We start from the raw sequence: 23,710 nt of genomic DNA, 5'->3' as shown, positions 1-23,710 counted from the left end.
AATTTATACACATAGGCCATTTATGCAAACATAATGAGTATGGCTCAAATTTATTTTTGATGTTATAACAACTTTCTTCCAGAGAATGCAAGATCCGTACATGGTCATTTAAGACTAAGAATTATAGAAGTAGGTAAAGGTAAACAAAGGGACACACTATTTATGCAGCCTATGTGATGACTAACCAGTGTTTCATCAGTGTTAGGCTAGGGTTACTTTCTACATTAGGAAGGAAAGTCCCTGAATGTGACTGGTAATAACGCCCTTGTAAGATTTAAAAAGTCGAGTCTGTTTGTCCTTGGCCTTGAGCCCAGGGAGGTTGAACCCACGACCGACCGACGACCAGTTCGGTTTGTTTTTGACGATTCTGTCAAATACAAGACTCATTATCAATGACGTATGTAAATTATTTCCTGTCTTAGTTTCTTGGTTTACTTATGAAATCAATACCACTCTCACCTTTCCTTCCTTAGGTGTCTATATTTTCTTTCTTTTCCTCCCTTCCTTTTCATCTGTCCTCACTCTCTCCTGCTTCTACTTCACCCTCCCACCCTACCTTCCCTCCCTCCAAGGCTCCACCCCCTCCCCACCCTACCTCCACCCCTTCTTCCTAGCCACCTGAAATTTGACTCTTCACCCAAATCTTTAATGCAACTGTCCTTGATCTATCTGTGAGAATTATTTCAAGATTCAGCTTTCATGCATTTTGAGCATCTTGATACTAATCAGAAAAAATATACACAAAAAAAAACTAAAAATGCTCTTAAAATTTATCTTTGCAATGGTAGAGACTTTTCCATTAGCTAATGACTTGTATACTTTTATTGCTGTTAATATGTAACACAGTCTAAGCTACTAGTATAAAATATATATCATCTACAGATTTTTCTTTGACAAAATTTTCAGATATAAATAAAAATAATCCTAACAGAAAATGGATTTGATAAACAGAGAAAGGCACAGCCAAGGACAAATGTAAGCATGTTCTCCTCCTCTTGTTTAATTTGTGTTTCTGTTGGAGGTGAGACCTCACTAAAGAGAGAACCCTACTCAACAAAATATTGTGATAACAAAAATAAACAGAAATTCCCATAAAGCAAGATTTACAATTCTCTATTTGTTTTAGGATTGCATCTATATAGAAGTACCCCATTTTTTTCTTTGTTGGGGGTTTTCATTTGGAAGGTTCTTTCTAAAATTGCCTGAACAGGGTTGAAAAAGACAGGGTCGAAAAGAGTCTGTTCATAGCAACCAACAAGGAAATTTTGATCCGTAAAATCTGTAATGCATAATTCTGTATGATTTTTGGACTAGATATTGCATTCTACATTACACCCATCACATTCACACTTTCTTTGACCCCTGTGGTAATGTATGTAGGTGCTCTCCCAAATGTGGAGATGAAATCTAATTTAGATGAACAAAAAACCAAGACTGCTGCTTTTCACTTTGTCCATTATCTCTCTTTAATAAATCTTGCAATGAACGTCTTTTGGATTCTGATAATCCAAATATGTAGACAGCCTATAAACCAACATGGTAAAGACATGTATCAGCAGTTACACACCTGTTTTCTAATCCAGTCTAACTGGATAAGGATAAGAAAGAAGGGGGGAAAGGGAAGGGGTGATCAGGTGTATATGAACTCGGCTAAAAAATCCAAAACTGTCAGGGTACAGTATATCTGGACAAGAAATTTGACAGTACGCCATGAATAAAGCCATTAGACACTCATACACAATTAAAACCACATTCACCAATCAGTACCCCAACTTATACCGCAAAACCCCATGGGGGCAATAATGTGTGCGATATATATTAACCGCAGTACATTATGAAATGAATAATCGCTATTGTGTGAGTAAAAAGCTTCAAGGCCTAAGCGATTACACTCCTCCAAAAGAAACACCCCAGATGATCCCTGTGACTGATGACCTTGGGTAACCTCTTGTCAGAGGGGTAGCATTGGAGACCAGACAGATCTTTGTGGTGACAACCTTCAGGGCACTTGGGGGAATATCTTACATCCATATCTAATTGTATAAGTGTCAGAGTTGATCACAGACACTTGGCTAACAACACCCATTACAATTGCAGCCCTACACAAAAGAAGTATGAACAATAGGAAAGAATGTACAACATTCTCTCTGAGAGATGTTTGATGTCTAAGGAATGATTTTAGAGCTGTTAACTATACAGGCTCACAAATGTTTCTAAATTACTCTATGTCACAAGCGAGAACGATATCTGACACAGAGGTTTACTACGACTCTGACCAAAGAACAGGTGTTTAAAATTGCGAGAAGGAAAATAACCTTGAACATACTTCTGTGAGAGCGGAAGTAAACGTCAAAGTAATCTGTCATAATACATCACAAATGAGCTGATTTTGGTACGTACGCAGCCAAGGAAAAGCTTAGGCCTTCACTAACAAGCATTTCGTGTTGCGTATAAATTTGTCTCCATCGTGCGAGTCATGCTAACATACAGAGTGTCTGGGGTATATCAAAACTTTTCAGAATGGAAACATTAATTAACAGCTAATTAGCCACTGTTTATGAAACAAGGCTGAAGTGTTCTATTTTGATTGCGATGACAAATGATAAAAACACTCAGTATAATTTGGTAAACTTGCTGCAAAAATTACTTCCAAAAACCATGCATGCTTCTTTAATGGGGCATACTGAGTTTCCAGACCTTCTTGAGTTTACACAGAACTTCCACTCAAAAACTTAAATCTCTTTGTTCACAACTCATCAAGTTTTAACGTACTTGTTATTTATTTTTTTCCTTCAACAACTCAACCATACATAGTGTCTGTTTATTTGCTGAGAATAAAAAAAATTTACTTCTAAATTTTGTTTGTTTTTTGTTGTGCAAAGTTTGCTTTAAAACCAACAGAGTATGTCGGAATGCTTTCACTTTTACTTTCTTACGAAGCTAAGAAGAGTTAGGAGGAGGTGGACGAAGTTAAACACACATGAAGTGCATTTTACATTAGATTACAACTTTGTCATGCTATCACACCAAGTCACTTGATATTTACACATAATATGATATAACTCAATGCAACTAAGAGAATGCATGTTGTGATAACCATTTGGCCAATCCTATATAACAATTAATTTAACTGGTAAAACCGATACTTTCAATTTTCCCACTGGCACATTGGATGGTTTTACTGATGCAGCTTCCATGGATAAAAGACATACATTCCGTTTCCTGGTACGTGTGTCAAGTTAGCCTTTCTGTTTGAAACTGTCGACCCAGCACATGCATCTTCATGCTTATCATTAAAGGATGTGAAGACTCTCCCACAAAGAAACATCTAATGCCGGTAATCTGCCCTAGGTTTGAATGAGGTGTAACAGAAGTGTTCGACACCACCATCGATTCCAGAAATACACAAACAGTTTGCTACCGTTGGTACTTAGACACTAGTGTACAGTCAATACATGCAGCTACGGTCAATACCCACAACACAGTGTACATAGCAGCTTGGACATTTCAGGTCTAGATAAAAGATAACAAGGTATCACTGTCTGCATTGTGTAGCGACAAGAAGAAAACGTCACTTGCAAGCAACGGAGAGCTAACTTTTTTTCAGAGCGCGACACGTTGCTTGGGGCGAGTCTTCGATGCCTTTAAAGATTAACACAGATCAACTCATACAGACAGCCTAATCCTCATGCAATCTAGAATCTCATTCCTCTGAATTAAAATAAGTACATTTTACTTTAAAAAATCCCTGTTAGTGACCAAAAGGCCGGAAAAAAGATGAAACTAGATTTACCATTCCCTAAACGCTAATGAAGTGCATACTGTTCTTCTCTATAAGGTATACCTACCATCTCTATGAGGGCGACATTTTGCATATGGTGGAATATATTCAAACCTGTCTGTATGACAGATGTTTAACTTTTAAGGTTGTTGGGAAGGTAACTTATTTTGCTTGGAAAATTAACTTGCGAGGAGAGAGACACGTTCAGCCAATTCAAGACTCTCCAACACCCCGCAGACGATCGTTACGAGGAGGATGCGGATGGGAAGAGGTATCTATGGAGATGGAAGTTGCTATAGTTACCTGAGATCTTCTTTCAAGTCTATTATCTTTCTGATGAGGTACGCTTTGTCCATGTCCTCCAGGTCCTCCTCTGAGGTCGTCCCGTCTCTGCTGTCTAGTTCGTCTTCCTGATCGGTCGGTTCGTCAAATACAAAGTTTGTTCTGTTAAACAAAAATCAAATCATACCAAAGTTATCAAAAAGTAACTTGACATATAATTAGAAATTAGATAAATATTGATATATATGTAATCAGGAAGTTCCTGTCAAACAAACATATATACATAATTTATGTAATAAAAATAAAAGTGGTGTCATTTTGCAAAGCAGTTTGGATGGGGGAAGGGGAAAAGATTGTAAAGATTGTTTTTAGATTCATAGAACTTTACGTCACTCGTGACAAACAAGTTAATAATACAAAGATCATGATCCGTTTAAAGAGAAAGAGACTGTGGAGTGTCCACAAGAAGCTTAAAGAAGATTATAAATGAGAACACCCCTTTACAAAATACAAATATGTCTCAAATATGAACGAAAAAAAGATAATCCAATGAGTTTTGTTGAAGAAAAACAATACGAATGATGTACATTGCAGGATAACAATTTCCATCCCCCTTTTGACAAACAGTACATTTTGTGAGTTGAAAATCCTGTAATGACAGATTTCATGTTGAGAAATGACCTAATATAAACTGGCAAAATTAAATATTAACCAACTTCTATCAAAGCAATACATCAGCTTTTTAAGCCAAAACTGAAAGCAGTCCTTTGTAGCAAATTTGGTAAAACGCTTTAAAATTTTATTATTTGAAACTAAAATACCGCAACTATGTGTGTCACTATTACATCCATAACCTTGTTCAATTCCAATGGAGACATAAAAAAGTTTGGGAATTTCTGTCTGTGTAATAGCAGGAAATTACCACAACGAGTTTTACAAAGCTTATGCAAAATACTCCAACATAATGTCATGTCAAGATATGATATGATAGTTTTCCTCAAATTCAACTGGCTCAAGTCTCTGATATTTAATCTAGTTCAGTAACATATTTATAAGTTTCATAAGATGCCATGTCCCACACTTCAGTAAATAGTTAATGGTTGTAACCCCTAAGTGACGGAAGATCGTTATTAATCAATTCCGTACACACACCACCTGCTTTTTTGTATGTCATTTCGTAAATTCTTCTTGACAACTTTGTGACTTCGATGATGTATTTCTTTAAGAGTAATCATTCACTTGATAACCGTTTCTTTTGACAGCCAAATCTTCATGTTTCATAAACACAAGAATTTAAAGCCTCAGAGGTTTCTGCTTTCTCTTTTTCAAAACATGTTTACCTTCAAGTGTCGGTCACATGACAGTGGCCGTATCAATTTGTATTATTCTCACTGACGAACCTGAGCAACCAAACGATAAAATACCACAATTTCTCCAGGAGTACATTAAGATGGTTGGTTCGTAGAAGCAGGCCCCGTAAACACCTCATTTCTTGCGTTTCATTTTTCGTTGAAGTAAAATTTCATAATGTAGTTTTAGAAATACAGAGAGATGCAGATACTGAGAGATTAAACCAGGTCAACCTTGATGTGTCGGTCACATGACAGTGGCTGCCATCAATTTGTATTATTTTCAATGACGAACCCGAGCACAACACCAAGTAAGATTATAACAAATCAAAATGGGAAGGTCCTCCAAGACTTTTCCCCCAAATTGAAGTAAAAATAGAGTGAATAATGATTTATTTCAATTTGAAACACTCACTACCTGCACATTTTCTTCATAAAGTTATTAATCAAATACAAACAGCATATCAGAAATATTTCAATGACTTGATATTTTTCCCTTAAGTGATAATTTGTTAGTCAGGCTGATAAGATGCGATTTAGAATTGCACAGTTACACCGATTAACATAAATAACGGCTTTATCTCTCCTCCCTTGCAAATAATGTCCATTCCATCGATGACATATTCTTTGTGAGTAATAACAGTATTATCATCTGCATGCCCCATGCACTTGCAGCAAAGCTTAAACTACCCTGGGAAGTAGCTTATATTGGTGTAAGAAAGCGGGAATAAGACCTAATACCTCTTTATGCTACCATTGGAAATAAAAGTAGTAACTTAAAAGTCCAAGTAAGCTTAAACTTAGACGATAATAGGAGCTGCCATCTTCAAACTTCTAAATTTCTGAACTCATGTCATGGCATTTCCCTTCAAGATATACAGTCTGCACTTTGACAACAAGAGACATATTCCTACTACAGGTTGTTCTCTGCTTACTTGTTAATAGGACATTGGTATTTGTCAGTTGGGAATCCTCCCGAATCGACTGCTACTACATAAATTTCAAGAAAAGCCGCGCAAATCGAAAGTATCCAACAATACTGATAACAAGATGTGTATGACGTCACTGAACTAAACATAACGAGGGTCTCGAGATCAGATTCCCAACTTTTGAGAAGCAGTATCAGTAGTAAGACCTACTGAGTATAGCATTGGCCAAGGGGCAATCTAGGTCTAGGATAAATAAGTCCACAATTAACTAAAAACTCTTGAAACCTTAATTTCTTGGTCAAATTTGATTGGATCTGACCACTGTTGAGTTTGGACGACTTACTCTTTGCAGTTGGAGTCGGCGCTGACTTGGCCATCCAGTAGGTCTCCCATGGACCCTGTTGTATCCTCTGTTGAGCTATGAGATATTCTGCTGGATAAGCTGTTCATTGAAACTGGAGAGAGCATCGCATCTGGGGGTTCTGGGAAGAAGAAGAACAAAAATGAGCAAGCTAATGCTGCAAACTTTACTCCAAAAAAAAAATAGTCTCAAGATTTGAGATCAAAATTTGCTCGGCCGACTTTACAAGTGATCGTCCAGAAGAAAGTTAATTCTTGGCTGAAGAAGGAGGAGCATATTCTGGCGGCATCCTGGCGGAATTTATGTTCTAGTCCTACGTATCGTTTTCAAGATGACATGTCTTGCACTAAAAGTGAACTTGAACCAAACAAGTGTGATGTCAAAGATGCTCATTAGAAAAAGTTCTTTTGTCTTTCTTGAAATTATACATTCATATTTGTTTTCTTCAAAATTGGGATGCATTAACATATGATGAATTCGCACAACAGTCATTGGGGTGTTGATGACTTCATATCTCCCAAAAGCAACTTTGGAACCCTGTCTGGTCCAGGGTGGAAACAATAGCGTGAAAAAACATACGGGAAAGGACAGAACATTTTCCTTCCAGTCTGCAACGATGACACATCACACCTGTTTGCTTCAAGTTCACTTACGATACAAACTGTCGGTTTCTCAAAAACATTAAAAATTTCACCAGGATGTTTAGATTATTTTCCCTCTTTTATCAGCCAAAAAGTATATTATCTCCTTTTACCTAAATGATATCCCTCCTACCACCGCTTTCCCAAAGGAAAGTTCTGACAAAATGGCTGACAAAACTCTCATCTAGGAAAGTCTTTTTTAAGGAATAATATGTGTTCTTGTTAAATGTCACATGTCCAAGCTATGAAAAAGAAAGGATGCAATGTTATATTGTTCCATTAACCCTCCCCCCCCCCATTCCACCCCCACCTCTTAAATGTTGATCTATGTTTCTTCCAGTTTTAATGAGGCCGAAATAGTATTTGGGGGATGCTTGGTGAGCATAAAATTATTTGGGAGATACTTGGGTAGCACAAATGTATTTTGAGGACACACTAGCGGACAGGGTAACAACAAAAGTTTTGGATTGATCAAGTTTAATTTAAGATGTTTTTACATATTAATTTTACACAATATGATAGCTAATTAGTGTAAAAAGTGTCATTTCACAGCATTAAGTGAAAACTTAGAATTCCAAAAAAAATTCAATATTTGCTAATAGCATGGAATTGATGCAAATGTGAAAATTGTGTCTGGTCAACAAAACGTTGTTTGTAGAATTAAATTTACAGCTGCTCATTTAACCTTCACTGGATCAAAAAAATCCACAATGGTGCCTCAGTCTAATGAATTGCAATCTTAAATTTGAGAAATAAGAGTTAAATTTGGCAACATTGTTGATCAATCACACACACATTAAAGTTGCATTAAGTGGCATGCACAGTTTCATACATATTATCATTAGTCACTTTAATAGATACCCCATGCTATGGATGAACACGAACCATACAGTCCTATGTTTTTCTTCGAAACTGTGCTTGATATACAGTACTCATTACAATGCAATGCTTCACAATGGAAGAACAGAGATCAAAAGAAAAGTTCACAGAAAATAGTCTCCTCTCTCAATCTCTCCTTCAATGGGCAATGGATTATTGTAAAGAAACAAATGTATGACACCTAGTACAAGTGGTAACGTGTACTAACAAACAGTTCAAATGATTCTGTAGCTTGAAACTTGACACATTTATCAGATGATGTGGCACACTTTTTTTTTGGGGGGGGGGACAAAAAATAATTGTCAACATCAATCATGCAAGGGAATGGGTCGATTGCATAGCCATACAAAGGGAAGGGATATAGGGTAGGCGAAAGGGGTTGGGGAAGGGGAGGGCGAAGGGGAGGACAGAAGGGAGGGCAGAGGGGAGAGCAGAGGAAAGGGCAGAATGGAGGGCATAGGGGAGAGCAGAGGGGAGGACAGAGGGGGGCAGAGGAAAGGCAGAATGGAGGGCAGAGGAAAGGACAGAGTAGAGGGCAGAGGGAGGATCAGAGGGGAGGGCAGAATGGAGTGCAGAGGGGAGGACAGAAGGGATGACAGGAGGACAGAGTGGAGGGCAGAGTGGAGTGCAGAGGGGAGGACAGAAGGGAGGACAGAGTGGAGGGCAGAGTGGAGGGCAGAATGGAGTGCAGAGGACAGGACAGAGGGGAGGACAGAAGGGAGGACAGGAGGACAGAGTGGAGGGCAGAGTGGAGGGCAGAGGGGAGGAGGAAAGGGCAGAGGGTAGGAAAGAAGGGAGGATAGAGGGGAGGACAGAGGTGAGGGCAGAGGAAAGGGGAATGCAGGGGAGAGGGCAGGACAGAGGAGAGGGCAAGGCGGAGGAGAGGGCATGGGAGAGGAGAGGGAAGGGTAGAAGGGAGGACAGCAGGGAGAGCAGAGGAGAGGGTTGAAGGGAAGGGCAAAGGGATGGCAGAGGGAAGGTTTGAACGGGTGGACAGTGTCGAGGTTTGAAGGGAAGGGTAGGAGTACCACAAGAAGTCGAGGCTAGGAGGCTAAGAGATTTACATTGTGGGTGGGATACAGTGATTTTGTGCCAACTGAATTTACTTTTAAACATCTCTATTGACTATAAAACTCTGTGGAAGGAAAGATTGATTATCTTAGCATTAATGATTCACTGACCCCACAGGGCCCATGGACCCCATGCAATTGTGTATCTCAACATTTTTCCAAGGCCTCAGTGATGAACCAAAATGATCATACTTGCTACAAATGAACATATATGAACAATGAAATGATTGAATACTGGATAAATGATGAACTCAATTTTGTTAGGGCCAAGTATTTTAACATCAGAGAATTTTCCAAACTATGACGTGGGATAAGATCAATACAACTGCTTCAACAGAAATCTCATTAATAATTGGATTTTTATGAACCTCACAGCAGACTGTTTTACCACCACCAACAACAGCAAAAAAAAAGGGACAAAATGTCCTACACTGATATTTGTTTTCCTTCACTACCATAAAAATCAACCTTGAAATCTGTTTCCATGGTTACTCTCAATTTCTTCTTTAAAACACAATATGTTACCCTTCCAATAAAAGTCTTGACAATTTAATGACATGGTTTAAGATCTCATCAAGCATCTATTAAACATGTCAAAGAGATAATTCTGATGTCCTCAAGCTACTGTAACTTCTTTACTTTGACCTCCCCCCCCCCCAAAGAAAAACAAAAAATCTAGGCAGTACTTAAAAAGAGTACTGTAAGCAATGCCATTAGGAAAGAGCAATTTCCTTTAAAATTGTACTTTCCATGTCAAATTGGTTTTCACTTCCACAATCACAGTAGTAAAAATAAGACAAGAGATCTATCAACTTTTAAGACTCGCTATTTTTTATGATGAAAACCCTTTAAAGACCTACGGTTCAATTGATCACTTTTCTAATTCCTCGTAAGTGCACAGCTACGAAAATCAATGTAAATATCCTGGCACACAAATACTGCCGGCGCCAAGGAACTCATTCTATTTCTGCCACATACCTCCGGGCGAAATAACAAAAAATCTGAAAGATTCGAGAAATCAGCACAAATGAACGAATAATCCAAACAGAGTATCGAGCTGGAAACACGACTGGTTTTTCGAGACATTTATCGCTTTATTAGATAATTCGGTGATAAGGGTGGAAGATGAGGCACTCTGGGTCGGGCGTCTGTAGAAGAATCCAGTTTCGAGTGAAGACCTGACATTCGTGGACCTAATGAAATGTCGGCCAGAGCCATGACGGAGTATTCCAGTCAATCTACGAGCCCGACGTCGTTGGAGGTATGCATAAAATGGACGATGGGAGAGCTGTGTGTAACCTACATATGCAGCTGAACACTTGCAAACGTCATTTCTGCCCAGCCAGAAATCGCTTGCGCGTGAACTGAATGCTAATTCTCCTTCCACTGTAGTGGAAAGGAGTGTGAAGCTTATCCAAATCTCTCTCTCCTTCTAGTCCTAATTTAAATTTATAACCATGAATATTTGGTCACGAGCAGGTGCCAACTCCATTGATTGTATCAAACCGAAAGGCAGTAAGTAGGGAAGCTATCCGAAGGATCGAAAGCGATCGCCGGCGTCTCTGCTGAATAATGGGCATCGGATAATGCTGTTAATTCCTCGCAGATTGTGACCATTCAAATTTATTTTCGTTGTTCAAGCAATTTCACAGAATTAAAAAATATAAACAAAGAGGGTCAAAATGTGGGTCGGGTGAGGATAGGTATGGGTAAATGAAGATGGGTCGAGGACAGTTTGGGTATGGACTGACCATTGCATCATCTCACCAGCCATTTCAGGGATGTATTGAATTGTGTATTTACATGATCTACCATCTCTACCAGCGGTTTCAGGGGTGTATTGAATTGTGTATTTGCATGATCAACCGTCCCACCAGTGGTGTCAAGGGTGAATTGACTTGTGTATTTACATGATTGACGATAAGAACCAAGTACGACATTTGAGAAGAGAAATGGACAGTGGATCTGGAAGTAGGTCAGCAAGGAACAGTGCTAAACATGACAGCAATTTTTGCTAGGTAGATTAGAGTGCATATTTAGTGCTGAGACAGGTAGGTGAGGCGTTAAGGTAAACCATATAGGTACTAATTTGCCTCTTGATTGGTGTAAACAAATCCCTAATCACTAAACTTCAAAATGTCCAACGCACCTCTGCTCGCATCATTGTCAAGCGAAAGAAGTATGACTCTATCACATCGGAACTCATTGCTCTTCACTGGCTCCCTATACAACAGCGCATTAAATTCAAAGTTCTCCTTCTTGTGTACAAAGCTCACCATAAACAGTCGCCATCCTACATATCTGACTTACTACAGCTGCAAGCACCACGCAGACAGCTTAGATCATATATATCTTCTCCTCACTTTATCGTGCCCAGAACTTGTGCTGTGTCATTTGCAGATCGCTCATTCTCCTGCTATGGACCAAAAGAGTGGAACACTCTTCCAAATCACATCAAGGATGCTCAGACTATTCATATTTTCAAGAAACTGCTCAAATGTTATCTTTTTCAAGAAGTGTATTGTAATTAATTTCATGTAACTGTCTTGAGCGCCTTTGAACAACTTTTGTTGATTTTGGCGCTATATAAATATTTTCTGATTGATTGATTGATTGACTAAACAAGGCTGCTGCTAGAAGTGACTGGCCATTAGACGATTAATGGATTATTTCTATGGCATCATAAACACATTAGTGGTTTTACAGCACCCTCTAAAACTAGTTACTTATGAGTATTAAAATTAATGAAAATTTGCAAAAAATAAACAACATTATCAATTTGATGATAGAAGTGTTAGCTCGGATACAAGGAGAGACTTAGTCAGACACTCACTCATCTACCTACTAGGGCTGTGAGTTTTCGTTTAAAGACCTAAACGTTTAAACGGCCGATTTTTCGTTCGTTTAAACGTTTAAACGAATATCGCGAGAAAACGCCGAGTATAAAGGCGTGGGGTCCAGGGGACCACCCTAGGGCCCTGGTGGGGCGAAGACCCCGGAAAAGGAAAGGGAATTTTTTGCGTGTCTGGCGATAAAAAAATTTGCAGTTGAGGATGCAAAATACTGACAACTTTTTGAATTTAAATTGTCACAAAGCTGATGAAAAATTTTAAATGACAAGTTAGAGTAGCTGTGTTATGTTATAAAATGAAAAGAGATTTAATCTGTTTTACAATCTTTAAAAAGTTTAACTTACAGAACCTCCGATATTATGAAACAAAAAACGTTCGGCAAAGCCGAACAATTAATAGCGCACACTAAACGTACATCAATTTACAACTGCAGTACGGTTTAACCTAACTTAAATACTACGGTAGGATACTGTATATGTGCTCAAAATTTACCCAGGTACATTGCCAAACAACTGCGCGCTCATATGGAAAGCCATTTTAACATTTAATCGGGAATTTTAGATATCTGAAATTGTTTCTTATTTCAGATATCTGAAATTGAATTCGAGATATCTTAAATAGATTTCGAGATATCTGAAATTCTAATTCAGATATCTGAAACTGAATTCGAGATATCTGAAATTGAATTCGAGATATCTAAAATAGATTTCGAGATATCTGAAATTCTAATTCAGATATCTAAAATTCAATTCGAGATATCTGAAATTGAATTCGAGATATCCGAAATTGAATTCGAGATATCTGAAATTCTATTTCAGATAACTTAAATTTAAATCGAGATATCTGAAATTGAATTCAAGATATCTGAAATTGAATTCAAGATATCTGCAATTCTAATTCGAGATATCTGAAATTGAATTCGAGATATCTGCAATTGAATTCGAGATATCTGAAATGCATATGCATAAATTTCCGATTAAATGTTAAAATGGCACGTATGAAAAGCCATTTTAACATTTAATCGGGAAATTTCAGATATCTGTAATTGAATTCGAGATATCTGAAATTGAATTCGAGATATCTAAAATTCTATTTCAGATATCTGAAATTGAATTCGAGATATCTGAAATTGAATTCGAGATATCTGAAAATGAATTCGCGATATCTGAAATTTTATTTCAGATATCTGAAATTGAATTTGAGATATCTGAAATTGAATTCGAGATATCCAAAATTCTATTTCAGATATCTGAAATTTAATTCGAGATATCCGAAATTGAATTCGAGATATCTGAAATTGAATTCGAGATATCGCGAATTCAAATTCAGATATCTGAAATTCCCTGGTATTTCGAGATATCTGAAATAGATTTTAAGATATCTGCAATTATTTGTAGATATCTTAAATAAATTGGAGATCTGTAATTTAATTTGAGATGTATCTGAAATTATTTCAAGATATCTGAAATTCCTTATTAAATGTTAAAACGGCTTTCCATACGCTCATCCCCTGTCTAACACCTGTTTGATAACGTTTTTGGCACGTTTCCAAGAAACGTTTCATAGAGTATTCCCCATGATACACTAGGCACAGTTCATACATGCAGCACACTTAAGATATCAAGCTATGGTCATCTTTATGAAAGTACACCTTGTAATAAAATATGTTTTAGGCCACACGGCATGATTAACTAATGCTAAACATTATTTCCATGTTCTTGTAGAAAACGTCAAGTTCGCAAAATACAATTGGTTGTGTTTTTGTAGTTACGTGAGATCTGTAACAGACGAAGTGGTTAGGCTATTTGCTATACACTTAACTGTGGTAGGACATTTTTTCCGTATTTTTGGAAATTCTAGAAAATACTTTCTTTTCCCCCGCTTAACACCAGATGTGGTCTTACGGTTTATTCATAAATGGGTGTACTAGAGCCTTGTTTACATGACATTAGTTGCATTTAGCACGATTTGCCAGTTTTGTGTGAATTTTTCGAAAGTGTTTTGCTGGATCTTTCGTAAAATTTGAAAGGTGTACCAACTTACTTTTCGTACACAATTGGTAATTTCTCTACTGATTTTCAGAGTTTTTTTTTTTTACGATCTCCAGTCCATAAATTTCCTTTGATCATGTATTTGAACAACTATTACCAAGTCGAGTATTCGACCCGGTATTGTCTGGTCGGAGAGTTCAACGTGATGGACAGGGATTGTAATCATTTCCATCGAACATGCATTGACTGGATTATCTGCGCCACCGCTGTCGGCTCGATATAAAGTACACTTGTGCCGTGAATCAGGAAGTTTTCACAAAGGATTACAGCGTTCAAGTTTAAGCCATTCATATCGCCAGATACATCGGGGGGGGGGACAAAAGTAGGATTACTTTCGCGGTTTATGATTCGACTGATCGTAAGTTGTTTTGTTATTTCACGTAGTAGACAAAATAAACACGGGAATGGATACGCGATTTTTGCCAATAATTTAATTTTCAGTTGATATCATAGTTTCGTTTAAACGTTCATCAGGGTTTATTAAACGTTTAAACGATGTTTCGTTCGTTTACACGTTTAAACGTGTAAACGGCACAGCCCTACTACCTACGTTCCTTTTTTTGTTCTTCTTTTAAAGTTTTGTGACCTTCTAGAAGTCTTTAAGATAAGTCTACTTATTTTTGGCATTGAATGATTTCAACATTCCCAACTTTGTAGAAACTATGAGACTAACACACTACTTTTGAGCCAAAGGACTAAAGGAAAAAATATGAGGAGAAACAGGAAAATGTTCTGTAAATACCTTGACGGCAACAAGATGAGGAGCAGAATGAGGGTCAGGAAGAGACGGAATGGTACAGGGGTTGGGGAAGCAGAAAAGAGGGGAGGAAGAGGCAGGAGGTAGAGGATGAACCAATAAGTGAATGTTATATCTATCAGTCATAGAGAGTAGGGGGGGGGAGGGGGTATGGATGTATACATATATATATATATACAGTATATATATCTTCAGCAAACTTGTCATTTATCTTTGTGAGACATTCTTTGCCATCACTGCCAGACACATCACAGACAAATAATTTACTCAAAAAGTAACAAGTAAACCCAAACAATTGCAAATCCTGACAGATGTCGTGAAGATTGTGCCTATTACTCAAAGTTGTTAGACAAATGTTTCCAGGATTATCCTCCTTATGCAGCACCTCTGTCTACCAATCCCTCTTTTTCAGCCCATCCAAAATGTCAGAAAATTACGACACGGAAGAGAAAAAAGAAAGATCAAAGGAGGAAATGGCAGAGGCATCCATCTCATAAATTGGGAATGAGTGTAATGTCCTCCCAGTTGCTACGGCAACAGCAGTGCACCTCCATCAGGTGAAAGATTGATCAGGCAAGTTTTATCGCCCTCAGCTCGCATTACAGTATTGAAGCAATACACTGGCAGATGATAGGGATTTCTGGGGCAGGATATCAACAATGAAATTAATAACTGCAATTGGCATCTGGAATTCCAAGCCTCTCATGATTTCAAACAACATGCTCACAATCGGGAGGGGGGGGGGGAGGGGGAGAGATCTTTACAGAGTTTCCCTACTCACATTACTTTCAAAATTAAATTTATGCCACTTTGGGAAAGGAGAATATTCATCAGTCTTTCTGTTTTTTCAGGGAAGAAAAAATTGAGCAATCTTTTGAGATGAAAGGAAAGACAATGAAACTGTTAGTTACTAACGAGCTGTATATGAAATGTTTACCCAAAATATTGTATTAACGGTAAATCTGTCAATCAAATTTTAATGCCTATACATACCTCCCGCACTGGCAGATAAGTTCATTGGCACCGAAACAGACGCCCGTACTTCGTTGTGTATACTGTTGCCGCTCCCTTGTTTGTTCCCGGTATCGCTCTTGTCCAGGGCAACATCCGACGTGTGCCTTCTCATCTGCGATTCCTGAGGTGTGAAACCGTTGCTGGCCAGACCCTCTCTCGGGGTGGCGGTCTGCCAGAAAATGGAACGAGAAATGGAACGATGAAAGATTGATTAATCCCCGGGACATGGGAATTTTGGACAAAAAGTTAATGAGAGACGGTGATGGTTGAAGAATGCTGCATTAACTAGATACAAGGGTGATCATTCACATTCTTAATTCTATCTGGGTTGAGAATTGATAAATGACCTGAATTAAATAAGCACGATGAAGCGCTATGTAATTATCGTAAGATGGATTAACTAACAAGACAGGGAAGGATGGATTCGTATAAGTCAGGTTTCACTGAGAGGGTTCATCGTAAGGATGGAATGGTGAGATGGGGTTTGTGTGAGATGTAGGGGAGGTACAGTATAACATAATTGGGGGTATGGGGAGGGTACCTATTCCCACACAAAAGGCTATCCACAAACAGGGGTGAACTTAGCAAGGGGGGGGGGGGGGGAGTCCTGTCCCGAGGTACACCCACATTTCAAATTTGGATTTAAAGAGGGTGTTGATAGAGTACTCTGATAGGTAAATGATTTAGAAACCATGGAAGGTGATGGGTTTCCAAAAAGAAACACACAGATTGCGAAACTGTCAGACTATAGACCATTTGTGTGTTTATGAGAGGAAGCAGTTGGAGGGGGGGGGAGGGGGTAGAAGGGTTTGTAACTGGAAGAGACAGTCACCTGGGGAGAGCAATGGTAACAGGTGAACAGATCACTGTGGATGGCAATATCTATGTGGCTATTGAGTAAAATTTGAGTTCAAAAAAACTCTCCAATTATCATGAAGAGTCCTTTCCTATTAAAACATTTTTAATTGAACTCAATTGTGTCAACGTTACACTCTATCTTCATCATCGTTGATGTGATATTACTTCATGAAACACCAGTCAAATTTTCATGAAATAAAATCAATGTTGTCAGAGGGACAGTTTTCCAACACAAAGCTTTTGAACTTGAAAACTGCTAAGAACATGTCAAATTGTCAATACTGGAAACAAATAATACTTGGAAACTGTTTGTGAGATGGACAACAATACATCAAGTTCACTCAGACTTGAAGGCTATTGATCAAATTTTTGGCTCTAGAACTCTTTTTTGATTGCAAACTGTAGGTTTTGGTCAAGTTTTCTTGTTACTATTGTTTGCTTGTTTGTTTGTCTGCTCTACAGTATCTGTGACTGCTTCTTTTCATCCTTTGCAAAAATGCTAGAAATAGACAGAGCTTGATCATTACACCGCCAGGATTTATCTCACAGGAAAACGGAAAACAGCTGGCCACAGAAATCAACAATTTGAAATCAACAATTTTAAGTAACTATGCAGCATGAAGTCTTTCTATACACGGTAGCCTAATGCAGGCAAGACAAGCAATATAAGAGGGAGAGGGTCATATGGGGGGGGGGGGGGGGTGGGAGAGGGGCGACTGGTGCAACAAGAATGTTTCCAGTCGGTATAGGCTAGGTAGATGGGAGTGCATATGGAAAGACAAGTAAGAGAGGAGTGAAGTAAATGCAATGCTTATAACATGTTAGGCTACTACTGTAAGATCTATACTGGCCCACAAACACATCTCCTTTTATATCCAACCCTTTCTTTGTACTAATCGATGAGGTATAAATAACAGGATTTTATGCTTACAAAAATCTCTGGCACGATGTACGTTATTTAGAATTATGCCTCGTACTTGAGACTCAGAGAAAGTCAAAACTTGACGGAGAATGTCAAGAAATGCGTAACCCTCGAAAGATCCCAATTTGTTCATAAAAAACACTGTCTGTGACTCACCGCTGTTGCTCGTCCAGAAAAAGGTTTAATGCTTAATCTCGACTTGCCGCTCTTCCTCCTAAAAGCGTCTCGAACATCCTGCGAGATGGGGAAAAAAAGAAAGGAAACGAGACGTCACATTTTTTGCATCGAGCGCGGTGACAGAAATAGAAAGAAGTTTTAATATGACAAAAAGCGATTGTTACTGGGTGGAAAACTACCTCCCAAGAGGATTTCTCACACATTCGAAACGATATGTGTCATGTACAACACTTTGGCTCAGTAATAACAGTTCTTCCAGACAAACAGTTTGAGTTTCGTCCGATGCAAAACTCATGGAGAAGAAGGTTTATGGAACGATATCAGAAATAACGGAGAACAGCATGCAGGGACTTAATTCAAGGCATAAATGACAGAGAAAGGGTTGTTGCCAATCTATTGATCTGTTGATATCTATTTATATCCAGGCATTCGACTGACTGTGGTAGATGAACATTGCATAAATTCGACACTGAGTTGGCTACAATGTAGTGATACCGCCAGCACAACAAGATCATCAAAGGAATGGATGGCACTTGAAAACAATGCGTTACTTTAGTCAACAAAATTCACACAAGACAAATAACAGAGTTTTAGCAACAATGTCAGAGAATTGCAAATGAAGATATTACCATTTAATACAGGAACTTGGTCGACAAAAGAATATCTTTACTGTAATTTAAGTGGCAAGTAAATACTCATAAACAAAATAATTCAGCCATAAAACAGGTTGTGAGATATCTAATATCTAACAGTCTGAACAAGTGTTACAGTAGTTGTTTTGCTCTACCACAGAGACAAGCTCAAGATCAGAAACCACACCGAGATGTACAGTATGTAGTTGTCTTTCAACATGATAATATTGTGTAAAGCTACAATAGGATTTAACAGGTTATACCTCAAAATGCAAGATCTTCATGCCTTATTTATAAACAAAAAAATTACAAATCAATTGTTATATTTAAACTGACTACTGTAGATGAACTATTTATAACAATGGCTTAAATTACAAGACAATGGGTTGCCTTTACGAATTACATGAAACAATCAAATCTTATACCTCGAGATAGTACAATTATAGTACAATTATTATCTTTGAAAATCAAATGCAAGACTACAGGTCAAGAGTAAACTAATTATCACATTTTTTTTATTCGTTCAAGATTCAAGAAAACTTTAAAGTATTGTTTTTAACTGGTTAATGATATGCAAAAAAAGTGAACAAAGACCCAACAGCAATAATGACAAATTCAAGAAAGCTATCAAAGTGTTGTTTTTAACTGGCTAATAATATGCAAAGAGAGTAAACACAGACCCAATGGCAATAATGACAGATTCAAGAAAATTTCAAGTATACAAAGTAAATAATCAAATACAAACAAAACAAAACACACACCTACAATTCATTAAGACAAAAGATTTAATTTCAAATTAAACATATTAACAGGATACTGTGACGCACATGTGATCATTTTATGAAACCATAGAATCAAGATTACATAAACAACAATGAATATATTGTTGTTTAGTTACATACACTAAATGAGAAGAGATAACTTTCATGTGAAATTCATGAGTTTACAAAATACATTATCATTATTCGATAATTTATATTTTAATATCTTTTCCTTTATCTTTTTCCATTTTCTTTCTTTCCTAATCTATTTTTGTTCTTCTTAACGATTTTTTTTGGTTACTCACCAACGAACAGGGGTGTTCAAATATTGAATCCGATGCAAATTGTCAAGAGCATAATCAAGTTAACTGCAGAGAGACTAAAATGTGAAGTATATATAAACACAAATTATCCAGACAGACAAACCAACTTCATTCTCCACAGAGCCCCTTGTAATAATTCTTCCTTCAGATCTACATTTAATGAAGAGCGACATTCGTGAGATTCGGATTTGAATGTTTCTCCTTGAGAACATTTCAAGAGTGAGTCACCATCCTCTTCATATCCTCAAAGGATGAATAAGTTTTGCATCATTTCCATATTTTTTCTCTTTTTCTCTCCCTTTTTGTGTGTGTGTGTGTGTGTGTGGGAGCATTATGTCTTACACTCATTTTCTTGTTTTTTCCTTTCTTCATTTTTCTTCATTTTATCATACAGAGAAGAATTTATCTTCACGAGCGTGTCTTCTCATTCAAACCTGCTGTTAGGTAGAAAAGTGTTCGACTTGAAAGTCAGTAGATTTTGCACAACTATTTGATAGTAAACTCCGGCAAAAAGTAATGTAGGGTCATTTTCTGCTACTTAAGTCGAATTTCATTTCAAGTAGTGCTGAAAGAAGGGAGGGGGGGGGGTGGAGGGAATTCTCATTCAAATTTGCAGGTGTCAGTGATTAAGTAAATTGTGTGTGGATGATGGCATTTTCAGAATCATATAAGCATTACTAACTCATTACTAACTTATTAATTATTAATTAAAAACTAATTAATATTTTTATCGTCCAATAAAAGAATGCTTATTAGGTGTCTTAGCTTGATCAACTGCAATTTGGATGGATGTACTATACTGGATTTATAAAGCAGACAAACATGTCTTCGGTGACCAATTTTATGAAGATGCTTGAACTGAAGTGCACTCATTTCATTTAGAATCAAGTGAAGGTACTCAACCATTATTCATGGGGTTTTAACTTTGCGCTCTCACTGTGCGTTATTACTGTTTCATCAATTCCCGGGTGTAAGAAGTATAACTAGTATGAACCGCCTATGTTGCCTATTATAACGCTGAGCCTACATGTACAGTAGTTGAGAGTATATAGTTGAGATTTCACACAGTAAAGCAAAAGGATTTAGGTCTAAAGTAATGTTTAATCTCCTTATTAAACTGAAGTTCTGACTTTGACTATCGTTCTCAAGTGACTTTTGACATCCATCGAAAATGATATAGTTCCACGAAAAACGAGTGAATTTATACAGCATGAATGTTTTTGAGTTATCACGTCTACGAGTTTATGTATCACATCATCACGCATATTGACACACACGCACACACACCGGCCACTACCATCACTAAGATTCTTTTTGTCATCAGGCAAGGGATCAAAAGAGGAAATGGGAATATGAGATGTCATTTTATGCCCGAACAGAAGTGAATTGATTATATATCATCAAAGTTAATTTGGAAGAGGATCTAAAACAAAACTGAGAATTATTTCATTAACTTCTTCACTTGAAATGTTAGTTTCTACAGAAAGAGGAAGTGCACTTTAACCCATGAGTACAAACCTCATGGAAATGCAGTGCATAGGTCAATCAAACATCATAGGAGATTTACGATCACCAGTAGAGTAACATATGTACTACTGGTTTAAGGCAAAGATGGGCAGAGTGAGGCCAGTGAGAAGGTCCGTACAACCATGTTAATGTTGCCCAACTTGCCCGTGAAACATTGTGGCAAGGCGGAACATAAACCTTGCGAAGGTAGTGGCCAACATTCAACATTACATGGATGGACAATTTATGCACATGTTTCTTGTATCCAAATGTAATGTAACATTCCCATTTCTGTCAAGAGTGCAGGCATATAAAATAAGTGCTATGGGGTAAGGATCGGGTACAGAATCTCATTGCGGTAAATGATCAATTTCGATTCCACACTCTGGGTTAAAGCATATAATTATGTATGTATTTATATGTATATACTGTGTTTAAATAAATAAGTATATACCTGTATGTATATATATATATATATATAAATATAATATGTATACACTGTCCAAAGTATATAAATTATACTACTCCAAAGGGATCCACCACCAAAAATTATTAAAAAAGATCGTAAACTGTGCTATTTCTATGTGAAGTAGCTATACCCACAATATCGGTGGACGAGATGCAGAATTCCACATATCATTTCTATTTCATAAATGAATTGCCAAACTATGTTCAATACACCTTTAATATAAAATCAAAGAATGTTTTTTCTTCTTTTTAAGTATGTTTAGACATAAAAATTGGCATAGTATAACCCAAAGATAAGGTCTTTGACAACCTTTTCTTCAAACAACTTTTGATTCAACATTTTTTTAAATTTGTTTTATTGTTTTGATTTGCAATCATACATTTTTGTAAAGTGAGACAAGAGTTAAGAGATATTGTGGGCCCCCTTCTTACTGCGCTCTCTGGGTCAAAGTCCTCCTGCTTTTCTTCAAACCAATTCTAACTGACAGCTCTTGCTTGTAAATGTAAAAGATAAGAACAGCAATAAATTGCTAATATCCCTCTTGACTCATACCATGGGCACTTTACAGATTTCTCTGAGGTCTCTAACAAATACCTGGACATTTACAAGGGATGTATTTACATACATACATGGTTTCCATGCCACTACCATACTCACGGTCTAACCGTCATATGCCCCTGGTCAGTAGACATGTGCATTGTGCTTGCTGTTGCCTGCTTTGTGGCCAATGAGTAATACCATTTACAAACTGAGTTTCATCAACTGGGCATACTCAAGCTTTTCAACAGAGGGCCCTGCCAAATCGGTTCTAATGTGCCTGATCTGTCTTTTTGTCACGCAGGATCTGTGCTGATAAAACAATCTATTAATCAAAAGATTCTGATCGCATTAATGTGCTCATTAAGCCCTGGGTGATTGATTACTATATGGTGCTTAGTTCCACTTAAGCAGTTTTGCCAAAATAAAGTTAAAGTTCCTTAATTAAATCAGCGTGACTTCAAACTACATTGAAAATATGTTTTAGAAGATCTCTTCTTACAGTAATTATGTATCAAATTATGCTACTAGTGATCAATTCATGGTACCATTTTGATCTGCAATGATAGGCTTTGCACAGAACTAGATAGGACCAATATGACAGCGCCCTCTGCTACTTTTTTGGCGTGTCTGAAGAGCCCCATTGCCCTGTCTTTTTGGGCGTGCCTGAAGAGCCCCATTGCCCTGTCTTTCTGGGCGTGTCTGAAGAGCACCATTTCCCTGTCTTTGTGGGCGTGTCTGAAGAGCCCCATTGCCCTGTCTTTTTGGGCGTGTTTGAAGAGCCCCATTTCCCTGTCTTTTTGAGCATGTCTGAAGAGCCCCATTGCCCTGTCTTCATCATAGCACACATGTATACATCACTACGAGGCTCTGCAGTAATTGATGACCATTTTGTGACACTTTAAAAGAGCTAGTCCGAAGAAACTATTAACAGCTTTCTCAGGTCCCTTAGTTTCTACTTTAGGTTAGACAGATGTTGAAACGTATGTTGCAGATTTAACACTTTAATATGTCAATACCATACTCCCTCTAGATTTACAGTGGTACCAAAATGAACCTATATAAATACCCTATACAGCTCCTACGTTTGAAGAAATAACACCCACCACACACATCACCTGTTTGCTTTGATCGGTCTGTATGCCATCTCTGTGAGTAATTTGTAAATCCTTCAAATTATCAAGTAAATACACACTATATAGTTTGTTCAATTTAACACTCTTAAGGGTGCAAAGCAATTAAAAGATGACCTGTTAAGTATGATTAGTGTATTTCCTGTACATCCACTCCTACCACCCAATCCTCCCCCCCCCCACACCATTCTCATTCCACCTCTCTTTGTTTAAGACATAACTGACAATTATGTTCAAGTTGAGTTGTATCTTATATTTGTCCCAATTTTTGTTGGGGGGGGGGGGGCTGGAGACAAAATTAAAACTGACAATTCATTTAAGTTTTCTTGATCTTAACTTATGTAAAAGTTTATCACATTTTACAATTGGTTGAATAAATTTGCTACTATGAATATGATTTCTGGAAAACAAAACAAAAACCATAAG

General features: G+C 37.5%; 1 protein-coding gene across 1 annotated transcript in view; it reads right to left on the bottom strand.

Moving 5' to 3' along the window:
• LOC139964293 (uncharacterized) overlaps window positions 1–23,710 on the bottom strand; it is a 103,916-nt gene that overhangs the window by 37,554 nt on the left and 42,652 nt on the right. Inside the window, exons 5-8 of the mRNA XM_071965782.1 lie at window positions 17,903–17,980; window positions 15,946–16,135; window positions 6,685–6,823; window positions 4,085–4,225 (exon numbers count right to left, since the gene is read on the bottom strand). Coding sequence (XP_071821883.1) covers window positions 4,085–4,225; window positions 6,685–6,823; window positions 15,946–16,135; window positions 17,903–17,980 — 548 coding nt within the window. The remainder of the gene's footprint in view (window positions 1–4,084; window positions 4,226–6,684; window positions 6,824–15,945; window positions 16,136–17,902; window positions 17,981–23,710) is intronic.

The sequence above is a fragment of the Apostichopus japonicus genome, chromosome 22, assembly GCF_037975245.1.
Source record: "Apostichopus japonicus isolate 1M-3 chromosome 22, ASM3797524v1, whole genome shotgun sequence".
Lineage (NCBI taxonomy): Eukaryota > Metazoa > Echinodermata > Holothuroidea > Aspidochirotida > Stichopodidae > Apostichopus > Apostichopus japonicus.
The sequence above is the reverse complement of the archived record's forward strand: the minus strand, read 5'-3'. Positions and strand labels throughout refer to the sequence as shown.